Genomic DNA, 14,596 nt, shown 5'->3' with positions numbered 1-14,596 from the left:
CCCATTCCTCTGCACTTTCTTTTCCACTGATACAGTGCTTTCGCCACGTAGATTTTAAACAATGTGGGGGATATGCAACACCCCTGCCGGAGTCCCTTGTTTACAGGAAATTTTTTTGAAAGTCTATTTCCAATTTTTATTCCCAACGTTGATCCTTCATACAGCTGTTTAAGGGCGTTAATTACTGTGTGGTTAATGTTTGTTTCCTGCAAAACTTTCCATAGCTTTTTAGCGGGTACAGTATCATAGGCCTTCTGAAGGTCTATAAACATAAGGTGGGTTTCTTGATTGGTACTTGATCTTTTTTCTATTATTTGTTTCAAAACAAACACATTATCGGTGCAGCTCCTTCCCGCTCTAAAGCCAGATTGTTCCTCTTCTTCTTGTTCCTTATATTCTTGTTCGATAATGTCTCGAAGTATCCTTCCATATAGGCGACTTAAGGTACTGGTTACTGATATACCTCGATAGTTTGAGCAGTCCAGTTTACTTCCCTTCTTATGTATAGATGATATGAAGGATACTTTCCACTCATGCGGGACTGGTGCACCGTTTAGATATTGGTTTATACACCAGGTTAATCGTTCAAACAGTTTGTTAGTACCGCATTTGATTAGTTCTGCTGGAATTCCCTCCGGACCTGCAGCTCGACCATTTTTTAGTAGTTGTATCGTTTTTATGACAGTCCTCTCATCGATGTTTATCGTTTCTCCCTGTATGTGTATTTCAGTTGGAGACATTTCTCTATATTCCTCTCTGTTTTCTGTTAATAGATTTTCGTATTGTAATCCTAAAAATAATTGTAATCCTACAATAATTTAATGGCTGGTTATACAAGAAAAGGTGGAAGGCAAAAGTGGACCGGGGAGAAGACACACGTCCTGGCTGAAGAATTTGAGACAATGGAGTGGGAAAACGTCAACAGAACTATTCAGAACGGCTACAGACAGAGTCAAATGGGCCATGATGATTGCCAATGTCCTTAGGGATGTAGCACGTTAAGAAGAAGAATAATTTAATTTGTTAGTGTTAGTATTGGGAGTGTTATCACTGGATAATTTCTCCTCTCATGTATTTGCAATATTCACATTTACTAATAGCTGGTAATAGCAGATTGCAAATTTGCAAATTTGCAAATTTATTAAAATACATATATATATAAGAAATACTGGATATTATTGACTGTCGATATAAACAAACAACACAGTTTATTAGGTTTATTATTATTAGGTTTATTAGTTATTCATAATAATGAGGTGAATGAGGTCCGACAACTGACACAGACATTGACACAGAACACATCAGAGCTACCACAATCTAAAATAACGTATGGTTGCCTACCCTATATTCCAGTTCTCACACCTAAGCTATTGAACATTTTCAAAAATGTAAGTGGCTTAAAAATTGCAACTAAGAATGTGAAAACGGTATCGAAGTTGTACACAAAGACAAAGGATCCTTTCACAATACAGAAGTCATCGAATGTTGTTTATTCTATACCGTGTGCCAATTGTAAAAACGTGTATATCGGAGAATCATCTTGTAATTTTCACAATAGAGTAATATCACATCGCAGCGACATAAAAACCAAAAAGATAAACGCATGTGCGCTCACAGAACATGCATTAAGTTTAAAACATAAATTTAATTTCGAAGATTCCTGTATTTTGGCAAAGGAAAAAAACCATTCAAAACGTGTTTTCTTGGAAATGTGTTTCATAAAATCTAATACGTCTTGTATAAATAAAAAGTCAGACATAGATAAATTGAGCAACATTTATTGTTACTTACTGACAAAACATCAAAAATAAAATAAAGATTTACTTTTACATATACACACCATAATACACCTGCATACAAAACATGTTGCATATTATCAAGACAGGTTTAATATACTACTTCCATTAATATAATACACACAACGCAAAAGTCTAGGGATATTTTTATAAATAGACGTATTTTGTTTATCTCTAATCAATTTAAAAAAAGTAATACAAAATGTGTAGTTTAAATTGTTGTGTAGTATGTCAAAAACCATAAATTGCAAAAAAAAACAGAAAATTGGAGCAAAAAAAATATATTGCAAATCACCCATGTTTCACATACCACCATAAAATGTCAAAAATACGAAATAATTAAACTTAAAATAAAGTATGGCCACCACGTTCGTTTATCACAGTTCTACATCTACTGTTCATGCTCCGAATCACATTGTTAATGTCTGCTTGAGGTAGTTGTGTCTATTTTTCTCTCAGAAGCTCTTTTCATTGAAACTTTGTAGATATTGCCCATATGTGGAGTAATTTTTCGTTGGAGCATGTCTCATACATGCTCAATGGGATTCAAGTCCGGTGATTGTGCTGGCCACGGCAATACATCAATACCCTCGTTATCCAACCAGTTTGTAACAATATGCGCAACATGTGGTCGAGCGTTATCATACATAAAGTAAAAATTTTCTCCAACAGCAGCAGCAAACGGGCGCACAACAGGTTCAAGAATAGTGTCCAAATATTTCTGACTTGAGATGTCACGTGAGAAAGCCACGTGGGAAAATGAGGTCAGTTCTTCCGTCAATCATGATTCCGCCCCATAACATTAATGTACCACCTCTGTATGTATACACTTCTTGAAGATGTCGTAATCGTTTTCCATTTCCGGGTCGTCTTCAAACTCTTGTCCGACGGGAATCTGAATGAAATCAATATCTAGACTAGTCTCTAAACAAAACTGTGGCCCAGTCATTGTCAGTCCAATTCTGAAACTCTTGACACCAGATTACTCTTGCAGCGCGATTGCCTTTAGATAGAGGTGGACATCTCAGTGGTCGCCGACTACGAAGATTGGCTTCATAGAGACGATTCCTTACAGTACTGCTGCTAATTGTTACATTATGTGCAAGCTGTAATTCATTAACCAGCTCGGGTGCTGTGATTGTTGGCTGCCTTCTGGCATTTAAAATTAAATATCGGTCTTGAGCGACGGTTGTAGAGCGACCACGTCCTGGATGTTGCTCGGCTGGACTCCCAATGTCTCTAGACTGACACCACAAATGACTTGCGACGCTTTGGGAGTCACCCTTCTGGTCAGCAACTTGAGTTTGTCGCATACCAGCTTAAAGGAGACCCACGGCTCTATTCATCTCGTCCAACGTTAAATGTTGTCGTTGCATGGCAAAAAGACAATATCTTTAACTCACCTATTAAGCAAGAATGGTATAAAGTGACTAAAATTAAAAATAAACAAAACATAAAAATGTCGATTTTTTTGTCCCTTATAAAAAACATTCTAAAATACGTATTGCTATCAGTTTTACAATTTTTTTTTGATAAGAAGTGACTGTCTGTATCAACAATTATAGTACAAGCAAATTTATATGGCCATGAAATTTCTGTCATTGGTATTGTCAAATTATTAAAATATCCTTAGACTTTTGCGTCGTGTGTAGCAAGAACTCCTAATTACCTTTTAATCACACTATTTTTGTTTTTTTTTCTGTTCTCTATGGATCAGTCAGAACACACCATTAAAAGATGTCACTAACAAAGTTTTAACTTCCAACTAAATTTTAAAATGTATTTTGTCCATTATTTTACATGTTATATTTTATATGTGTGTTTTTAACGTTGAGTGTCGTAGCTTTACACAAATAATCTCAACGACTAGTAAGTTGTAATGACAATTTGAGATATGTTGTAAATATTTACACTTTCTTCTAATTACAGTGTCTTGAAGAAGGAATAAAAGAATTTCGAAAGCTCGACCAAAAGTCAAAAGAGTGTTTCTATAACATCCCGGCCAAACCTACTGACTGCAGCCCTAATAAACTGTGTTGATTGTATATATATATATATATATATATATATATATATATTTATATATATATATATATATATATTTATATATATATATATATATATTTATATATATATATATATATTTATATATATATATATATATATATATATATATATATATATCTCTATATATATATATATATATATATATATATATATATATATATATATATATATATATCATGGCCGTTCAGATAATCCACGAGTTATAATCAAACTGCTAAGCTGCTAAGAAGAATAACTCTGTGGTGGACAGCATATAGAAGAATGCGTGATATTTTTAAATGTGATATACATATTAGCTTAAAAAGAAGAACCTTTGATCAATGTGTCCTGCCTGTTCTTATATATGGCGAAGAAACACTTAGTCTAACAAGGACATATGCACGAAAAGTAAGTGGAAAGATCATTGTTGGCCATAGCGTTGACAGATAGGGTTATAAATGACAAAATTCGTAGAGGTGGTGTATAGGTCATTAAAAACAGATAGCTAAAATTAAATGGAAGTGGACACATTGCTAGAGTAAAAGATAGTTATTAATTGCTAACACCGTGCAAATGTAGTAACGCAACTTTGTCCGACCTGATCTCGGTTAACTTTGTAAGTATTCAAGTGTAAGAATATTCAATAAAATATAAAAGTACCCTCTTTTGGAGAGTGCAACATAAAGAATCGGTTGGGTTAACGTAGCTAGAACTCAGCGTCACATTATCATTTTTGAATGGGATTGTTCTAATTTTATATCTCTAAGTGAATATTTATCTAAAGCTCCCATCCTATAGTTAATTAATTACAATATCATAAGCGATCAACAATTTGGAGTCATATAATGAACCATACTCCTCTATGAATCCAGAAGTACACGAATCACGAGTTGATCCTGACATCGCCTTTAATAAAACAGGGTTGTTTCAAACACTCAGTAATTGCTACACACTTTTTCACCTACAGCCTGGGTTAATGATCTATAGCTGTCGAGTTCGTGACTAAAAGAAATGTCACCGAAATTTTCCATCAATCATGCCTTCAGCAGTACTAAACTGGCTTCCACAAAATCAACTTGAAACGGTTGACTTATGATAAATATTTTTAATATCAATTTCTAATCTATTCTATATCTATTTTAATACATTTAAATACATGCTTACCTAAAACTCCTACCCTATAGTTAATTGTTACAATTATAATATCATAATCAATTAAAAATTTGGGATCATAAATACTAGCAAGTCCACTGGTGAAACTTCCTCCGTAAATCCAGAAAAATACAGGTAATAACTCTTTACTGCTAGATTTCTAAAAAATATAACAGAATTAGTGTGAGTAACAAACAAAGATCCAGATTGAAATAAAACCTTGATTGTGGTTTATTGGCTGATATAAAGTTACTAGATGATATTTATCATGTTATAAATCCTTCGCGGGATTTATACATGTTCGGGGATATTCCAGCATTATCTAGAAACTTACCAAATATCCCAGAGAAAGAAGAAAATTTCCAAAGTAAATTTAAGACTACCAATAGATTACCTTTGGTTTTAGGCCCCAGGTTTTAGTTATAACTTGACTATAGTTTTAGAAGATTCGAGGAACCTTGTTGGTTATGTGGTTAATATGGAATTTGGAATTTTGGTTTACCCTTAAATACTTAACCTCATTGGTTCTTTTTAGTTTCTTTCTAGTATTCCTAAATACTTGACCTCTTCTTAGTAAATGTTACTAGTTTAATTTAAAAGTGTCCACAAAGAAGTTCTCTTTTAGACACCAATTCTCTATATAATGAAGGGAATATCAAATCTGATTCGCAACAGTACTGGAAATATTAGCCTATTACAATATCGTCTGCAAAACGCTGGATCCAAATTCATTAGCTGCTAAGCCCATGAAGCAAGTTATCAATGACTATATTTCATATTGTTAGTGACAATACTTTCTCTTAAGGGAACCCATTACTTCCTCAGGTTATTGACACCTTCATACGTATCTGTGTATATTGTTTTATTCTGAAGGATCTAAACAATCCACTTGCCTATTGTGTTGTTGATTTTCTTTCTCACCAGTGCACTATGTATTGATATCTTCTTCTTATGGTGCCCTATGGGCATCGAGGTTTGTCCAATCCCTTTTGTTCTTAAGCCATGAGTATTTCTTTCTTCCAATGCCCCGTTTTCCTTCTATCTTCCCTTCCATACTAAGCTTTAAGAACTGGTACTTGCAATTTCGAAATATATGACACAGATAAGCAGTTTTTCTTCTTTTTATTATTGGCAGCAATTCTCGTTCTCTGTCCATTCGATTTATTACTCCAACATTTATTGTGTGATCTGTCCAGGGAATTTTAAGTAGTCTTCTAAATACCCACATTTCAAAGAATCGGTTCATCACATTGGTCTTTATGGTCCAGGTTTCTACACCATATAGCAGTATGGAGTAAATGTAACCATCGATGACTTTAACTTTGAACGCATTAGAGAATTCAAGTATCTTGGAACAACAATAACTGAAGACAATAACAGATCACAAGAAGTAAACAACAGGATCCAGGCCGGCAACAGATGTCTTTTGCCCTCCAAAACGGTATAAAATCGAAACAACTAACAAGACGTACGAAGATACAGGTTTATAAAACCCGTTGTAATGTATGGAAGCGAAACGTGGACGATAACAAAGGCAAAAGAAGAGAGACTATGTGTTTGGGAAAGAAAAATCCTAAGGAAGATCTTTGGCCCTGTGCTGGATGAAGCATCAGGATAAGAACTAACAAAGAGCTCGAAGAACTTTACCCAGATGCCAACATCATAAAAGAAATAAAGTCCAAACGACTCCAATGGCAGGACACCTCAGAAGACATTCTGATGAACGAACAGTAAGACTGGTGTGGGAGGAAGTTCCAACTGGAAGGAGACCACGCGGACGCCCTTGTCTCCGGTGGCGAGATAATATAGCAGGAGACCTAAGCACTATAAGCGTGGAGAATTGGATGGAGGTTGCTTAAGACAGAAAACAGTGGAGGCATGTTGTCAAGTCGGCTAAAACCCACGAAGGGTTGTAACGCCACGGAGTAAGTAAGTAAGTAAATGTAACATTTTACAAAGCCATATCGAAGAGTTAAGTTAAGGCTGCTGTTGCTTAGCAAGGTTCTCATATTAGTAAATACTGTTCTGGCTTGCTCAATCCTGCTACGTATCTCTATGTCTGGATCTAGATCTTCAGTTATCCAACTGAAGTATGTATACCTATTGATGTAAGAACCTATTGTTGATATAAGAATACCTATTGATATAGGTATTATCAAATGCACCTTTTATGTCTAAAAATTCCGCCAGGGTGACATGTTTCGTTACCAGATTTTACAGGGCGATTCTCCAAGCTTTGGGAATGTATTTCAGAACATATCTAGCTTTCTTTGGTGATTTCCGCCAGATGTGACACCATCGCAAGTGAGTTGTAAGCTGCAAACACTCCCAAAATGGCTGCCGCACTTCCATTGGCCAATTTAACAAAGCGGCTGTCAAGTTTTCTTCTTTTAGTTTGTCATATCGGCTTGAGTTTTGACTTGTTCTTGTTTTTATTAGGAGACTATACGCCAAATAATACAACTAAGGTGTTTATTTGCAAAAGCGTCATGTGCATTTAATACTGAGTCTTTAATTGAAATATAAAATAACACTTTAATTTTACAGGAGCGTAATTGGTGAAATTTTTACTATATAAATTACAATAACTTACCACTGGTCTATACACATTTAAAATAAGGCAGTCCTCTTCAGATATACCATAACCAAACTGAGGGCAAGTTTTATTGTTATAAGTTGCATTAAATACTCCTTCCCATGGTGTTTTTGGTATAGGCGGCTAAAAAATAAAAACATGTTATTAATATTTTTTATCTAGCTAATTGTAAAGGTTGAGGTGTTCTATTCTAAATCCAAATTTAGATAAGTAATCAGCAAAAGCTATTCTAGAAACAATTTTAGAATTTCAATTTAACAGATACCATCAGGATCAAAACAGTCCAAAACGTGGGCGGACGACTTAATACACCCTTTGCCTTCATAAACTCCACATTCACATCATCTTCAACAATGATCTTGGAGTTTAATGATTCATTAGCCGAAGAGGATATTCATTAGATCGATATTGAAATACTAACGACGAAAGATTCAACCAAACGTGGATATTTTAGAGTTTTGGAAAAATTGCAGTGGTCTACTTCTATTATAAAAATATCTAGCCGAAAATTAAATTTAATTGGTAGCTCTTCTACTTAAGAAATGTTGTTTTCCTGTGCGAACCGGATTAGGAAAGTGCTATGTTTCTGCATTAAAACTGCAAGGATTTATAGTTTTTAATTTTACTAAAGAAATTTGTTAACAGATTTCACATTTGATCAGTAATATTTTTAAAACTATATGTATAAAGATATCGTTAGATCTGAAGAGATAAGGAACGTAATATATTGACAAAACAGCAAGAAAAACTAAGAAGATGAACATAACATCGCTTACGATGCGAAGGGGAGACGTGTTGGAACGGATTTTGACACTGACCTAAGGACTGGTTATTTGTTTGAATTCTGGCCATTCGTTTAAAACAGAGAAAAAAACAAAGAAGAAAAATTGGTTATTTATTTGTTTGTTTGTCACTTGACTCTCTTTCTAAATTTTAACCAGAGATAGTAAACACGTACCTGATTTCTTTGATTTTTCTTACTTAAATAATTTCAAAAATGGATAATAATGTATTACTGAATAAGTAAAATTTGGAAAAGGTATAATATTTGTTAGTTAAAATAATATTCATCATCATCATCATCCAGCCCCATTTTCACATCCATTGTTGAATATAGGCCTCCTCCAAACGTCTCCAGTTCTCTCTATTTCTAGCTGCTGCAATCCAGTTTGTTTCTATTATCCTTAGGTCGTCGGACCATCGGGTGGGTGGTCTGCCTCAACTTCGCTTGTCGGCTCTTGGTCTCCACTCCAATAATCTCTTCGTCCATCTTCCGTCTTCCATTCTAGCAACATGTCCAGCCCACCTCCACTTTTGTTTATTGATTCGCAGTATAATATCGTCCACGCCAGTTCGTCGGCGTATCTCCTCATTTCTTACGCAATCTTTCAAGGTCAGGCCCAGCATTGTTCTCTCCATTCGCCTTTGTGTTACCCTCAGTTTTTCGGCAGTAGCTTTCGTTAAAGTTAGGGTCTCTGCTCCGTAGGTCAAGACTGGTAAGATGCATTGGTTAAATGCCTTCCTTTTCAGGTGAATTGGGGTATTTGTTTTAAAAATGTCTCTCATCCTTCCATATGCCGCCCATCCCAACGTGATTCGTCTATTTAGCTCGCAGGTTTGGTTGTCTCTGGTTATTCTAATTTCATGACCCAAGTATGTGTATTTATCGATTAATTCTACCTTGTTGTTATTGATCTGTATCTCTTCGCTGGGAACCATATTGGTCATCATTTTGGTTTTCTCGAAATTTATCTCCAGCCCAGTTTCTTGTAGTATGTCATTCAGTTCTTGGAGCAAGTCTTTGATCTCTCCCAGATTATCGGGGACAGAAGCACGATATCGTCCGCAAAACGTAGATGGTTTAATCTTTCTCCATCGATGGATATTCCTTTTTGTTGCCATGTTAGTCTTTTAAATGCATACTAAAACACAATAAAATAATATTGTGTTATTGTAAATTGCAGATTTATAATTTTTGATCCATCCACGCCAAGACCATCTGCACAAAACACAAACATCAAGTTTGATTGTAAATGGAGCGAAAACGATTCCAAATTATTATTAGATTTATGTATCAAATACAAACGCAAACTTTAGTACCAAATTACTGTGACTGAAAATAGTCCAACATTTCAATGATAATGGTAATATCAAAGTAACACCCAATAATTGTTTAAATATTTGGAGGGTGCTTAAAAGGAATTACAAGAAATTTGTAGATAATCAAAACAAAACGGGTAAGTTTGTTATTGAATATGAATATTTATATTTTATACTAATGTGCACAGTTGTAAGTAAAGGCCGTAAATAAATTTTGAGTGTGAGAAGAAAATTGAAAAAATTTTTAGAAATAAAAATTTATATTAACACCAAACACACCTGTCAAAAAGGACACCTGAATTAGAAAAAATTAGAATTGACAGAGTGAGTTATTATAATGAACGATCGGAAAGAAAAAAACTTCAACAAATCAAACTAAGAAATGATATAATTGAAAGAAAAAACAATATAACTTAAGAAAAAAAATGATCCAATTGAAGAAAAAAATAATATTTGAAATCAGACAAAAAAGTTTCATTTCCACTCCTGTAAATTTTGTATGTAATGTTAACAATAAATACTATAAAAATAGTTCTGAAATACTTTCTCACTTGAAAATTAAAATAAAACCACCAACGGACCAACTAAACGAAGAATTGAAACATGAGAATTTTTAAATGCGCAGGTCAGTCCAAACGGTAATAGATTGTGCCCATGATTCATGATACAATGAAAGAACAGTCCAGGAAAAAGGACATGTCTTTTCATTGTATCATGGATTGTGCCCGCGTACTGAAATAACGGTTTCGAAACCGTACGTTGAACGATCACAAGTTGAGTTGGAGCGCCAAAGGAACGGTACGATAAACGGTCCATTTTCAGTTGGAACGCATTTTATCTATTACGTAAAAGCGTTACCGTACATTGTATGGTTTGGTTTTTGGGCGATTTGGAACAGACCTTACATAACATCACGATGTGGTCACTCTTTCCGGGTGGTCAGGACCTAGTGTTTATAAGAGAGAAGAACTAGTGTTTATTATCAATCTGTTATATTTTACCTGAAACCTATTCTTGCCAGTGGGAGGTTCTGCATATGGTATACTTTCAAAAGCCTGGAAGTCATTCCCTTCAAAACTTTGAAGGACATGCCCTCGTACTTTACTTCCTGAAGATAATGTAACTATTAAATCATCGGTAGTAGATACAGGTGAAGTTACCTACAAATAACAAAAAAATTATGATAAATATGATTATAAGTTGGTAATTTTTACTATATATATTTTTATTACTATTAAGAATACCGCTAATAGATTGGAAATATATTTTTAATTTGACACAAGCAAGTAAAAAGATGTTCAAAAATAAATTAAGATAAGAAATTACAAAATAATCGTTTTACGATACTTCATTTACTAAAATTTCTTGTATACATTATTTTTTTTAAAATGTGAGTACGAAAAAAGAAAAAATAACCCTTCGCTTCTTTTACTGATGTTTTTATTGTATGTTGTTGTCCTTGTAGATTGGTGATTGACGTATTCTTCCTGTTTTGAGTGTTTTTCGTTTTTTAATAAATAAAAAATATCAAAAAAATGTAGTGAATATACACATTACTCATATAAAAATATAAAATGGGAACTTTTTACTTTGTATATATTTCCCTAAGACATTGTTCTTATATCTATGTGTAGTAATTTGGTTCCTTTACCAGAACTACCCTGGCAAAATTAAACAGAGTGCTTAATATAAAACTATTGCCTCATCTTATTATTGGTGAAGAGGCAATTTTTTAGCGGAGACCTAAAGACAAGCTCCAATTACAAAGCCCTAAACCGGTTATGCTTCGGAGCAAACGATCACCTATTGCTAATATAACCTTTTAGAAAAATGTACTGAATATAATAAACCAGTAGCTTTAATTTGTAGGCTATGAAAAGACTATCGGTATATAAATATAATTAAACACATACTAAAAAGCGCAACAGCTAGTGTTAGAATGGGTAATCGACAAATATCAGAAATTCCTGATACAACGTGGAGTACATCAGGGGCACACCATATCATCGAAACTATTCACTACGCTTTCGGAATATATAAATATGTAAAGGGAAAACTGACTGGCTGAAAATTCTGTATACAGCGAGAACTACGGCAAGGAGACACCGTCTCTCCAAAGCTATTCACGAAGCTTTTAGATCATACTTGTAAGAAGGCATATCTGAACGAGCATGGTATCAACATAAATGGAGAAAAGCTTAGCTACCTGAGGTTCGCAGATGATATTGTGCTAAAAGCTGATAGAATAGATGATGCCAAAGAACTTTTAAATCAGCTATACCTTTTCTCGCTAGAAGTTGGATTGAAAATAAATATATGTAAAACCCAAATGATAACAAATCTTGTAGTCAGCGAAAGCATATGCGTAGGAAGAAGATCCATAGACCAGGTAATGGCCCATAAATACCAAGGTCACGAGATTCGTATAGAAAAAGATAACCAAACCGTTGAGCCTCTTCGTCGTATAAGACTAACTTGGGTATCCTTCGGCAAGTTGAACTACATTTTCAAATCGTCCGACATACCAATATGTCTTAAACGAAAAACCTTTAATCCGTGTGTTTTGCCAGTATTGACTTAGGAGCGAAAACGTTGACTATGACAAGGAGAACAGTGAAAAATATGCGTGTGGCTCAAAGGGGATGGAGCATGCTATGCTGAGCGTTTTACTGCGAGACAAGATCCCAAACTGCCAGCTATGACGAAGATCAGGAGTGGCTAATGCTGTAGAGAGAATAGCAACACTGAAGTGGAACTGGGCAGGTCACTTGGCTTGAATGATAGATATCAGATGAACATAGCGGACACTGGAATGAAGACCAAGAGCTGCTGCCTACCTACAATTGGATGCAAATAAGTAAAAAGAATATTTAAAATATCGACCTGCATATTGAAATCGAAAATATTAAAAGAGTATAAGAAAGAATTATACACCGATTCAAATATCTAGGATACACAGTAAATTATAAGTGGAATCCTGACGTAAAGACTAAGATCCAAATTAAAATAGCAATATCTAGATTAATAAAAATGAGAAAGCTCTTAAGCAACCGCAACCTAAGCGTTGGCATCCTATGGCGAGCTACGAAATGGTACGAACTCCCTGCACTACTATACTTTACGAAGTAGAAGGATGGACGTTAACAGCAGCATCTATTAAAATTTAAAGGCTTTAGAAATGTGACTGTACACAGTGACTGGACAGACGTAATGCCCAATACAAAGGTATTGAGGCGAACGGGTGAAGAGATGGATGGTTGCCTATTTTTTTTAAATCTTCCCAATGGACACATATTTTTAATATTATAGTTTAGAAAAGGTTCAAACTGCAATCGGAAGTCAGTAAAAACAGTTTCCTAATATGGGCAATATTTAATTGTGTTATTTGAAAGCATTTTTGGAAACTGCTTAAATTTTTTCCGATTTTTTCTTCATGTTGTTATTGATATAGTTTCTTTTTTTAAGCGATCTGTTGTAATTTACCAATTGGTTTATTGTACATCTTCCATTTATTTATGATATCCGCTTCAGAATTTTGGAATCCTGTACCAACTTGGAGTCCTTTGGTAATGTCTCCTATGTTAAGCGTGCTAAGTAATAATAGCTTGCGATGTAGTACCTCACAGTCCTGCAAAAAATGGTTGAATATTTCTGGTTTTCTGCAACAGAGTCGACATTAAAGAGTCTCATTGCAGGTGTTCCTTGACTATTGCATGTCTACTAAGAAAGCTTGTTATGATTTTGAGATGATCTTGCTAGTTATTTGCAGTACTTCAACCATGACTACCTCATGACCTTCAAATATGTATTTTTCCATGTGCTTGATTAGGTATACTTTCTCAGTGTCTGTTAGTTTTTCTTGGCATTTTCATACTAGCCTAGAGATTACTTCAGCGCTTCTAAAGCTATTTTTACATCGTGTTTAAGCCTTTTTTTATGGACTTGTCTGCTTTACATTTTTTGTATAAAAGCAAAGATAAAATATAGACTTAAAGACAAAAAACTATACTTACCCCTGTTTTGGCAAAATATATAATACCACAAAAAAATAGCAATTTTAGATGAGCCATGGTTTAATTTTGTAAACATAGAGACACAAAATGTATACACAAATCCACTTTTATACCTGTTTTTCGACTGTTATCTCAATAAAATTCGAACACAGATAACTTCTTTAATCAATAAAACATATAAATCATATTAACCTGTTGTGAATAATTATCTTGAAGTGAAAAATAATAGATTATATTTTTGTAGTAGTATTATTTATGTTATGTATTAAACTTAGCATAAATTTTACTTCTTAAGTGCAAACACCTGTGAATGCGAAATTTTTATAACATAAAAAATGATAAAAGAAATCAAGTAGAATGTTATTATTAATCTTAATGGAATTATTATGATGTGTCATTGTCAGCTGTATCTGAAATATTTCTTTGAAGAGTAATAAAAATAATAAACATTAGCCAGGTGGCTATCTCTCCACAGTTCATGTATTACACGAAAGACTAAAAAAGTTTCTATTGCCCAAGATATCGAAAGATTAAAAAAAAAGACGAAAAGGAGAGGTGCATAATGGTGTGGCAAGAGGAATGAGACGAGGTGAGAAGGGTGGCGCAGTGGAGGAAGTCGCTGATTCCTAAATAACCTATTGGTCTACAGCTCAATAAGAGTGAGACAAAAATTATGATATAAAGTGGGCAGTACACAGAATAATGTGCAACACATTAAATGAATTTATATTGCTAAAACAACTATAATTAAACTGGCAACAGTTTGTAAAAACTCGACCATAACAGTGGACACAAAATTAAGGCTGGTAAGAGCACTAACTTTTGACATAACCGTATGCATACGAACATGAACCCTAAAAAATATATACCACCGCATGATAAGAATATCTTGT

General features: G+C 34.2%; 1 protein-coding gene across 1 annotated transcript in view; it reads right to left on the bottom strand.

Moving 5' to 3' along the window:
* LOC140447328 (juvenile hormone esterase-like) overlaps positions 1-13,859 on the bottom strand; it is a 36,148-nt gene extending 22,289 nt beyond the window's left edge. The window contains exons 1-4 of the mRNA XM_072539927.1: positions 13,704-13,859; positions 10,692-10,850; positions 7,588-7,713; positions 5,007-5,154 (exon numbers count right to left, since the gene is read on the bottom strand). Coding sequence (XP_072396028.1) covers positions 5,007-5,154; positions 7,588-7,713; positions 10,692-10,850; positions 13,704-13,760 — 490 coding nt within the window. The 5' untranslated portion in view covers positions 13,761-13,859. The remainder of the gene's footprint in view (positions 1-5,006; positions 5,155-7,587; positions 7,714-10,691; positions 10,851-13,703) is intronic.
* Positions 13,860-14,596: the final 737 nt, after the last annotated feature.

Source organism: Diabrotica undecimpunctata, chromosome 8 (genome assembly GCF_040954645.1).
Source record: "Diabrotica undecimpunctata isolate CICGRU chromosome 8, icDiaUnde3, whole genome shotgun sequence".
Lineage (NCBI taxonomy): Eukaryota > Metazoa > Arthropoda > Insecta > Coleoptera > Chrysomelidae > Diabrotica > Diabrotica undecimpunctata.
Note: the sequence above shows the minus strand (reverse complement) of the source record. Positions and strands in the feature narration are given on the sequence as shown.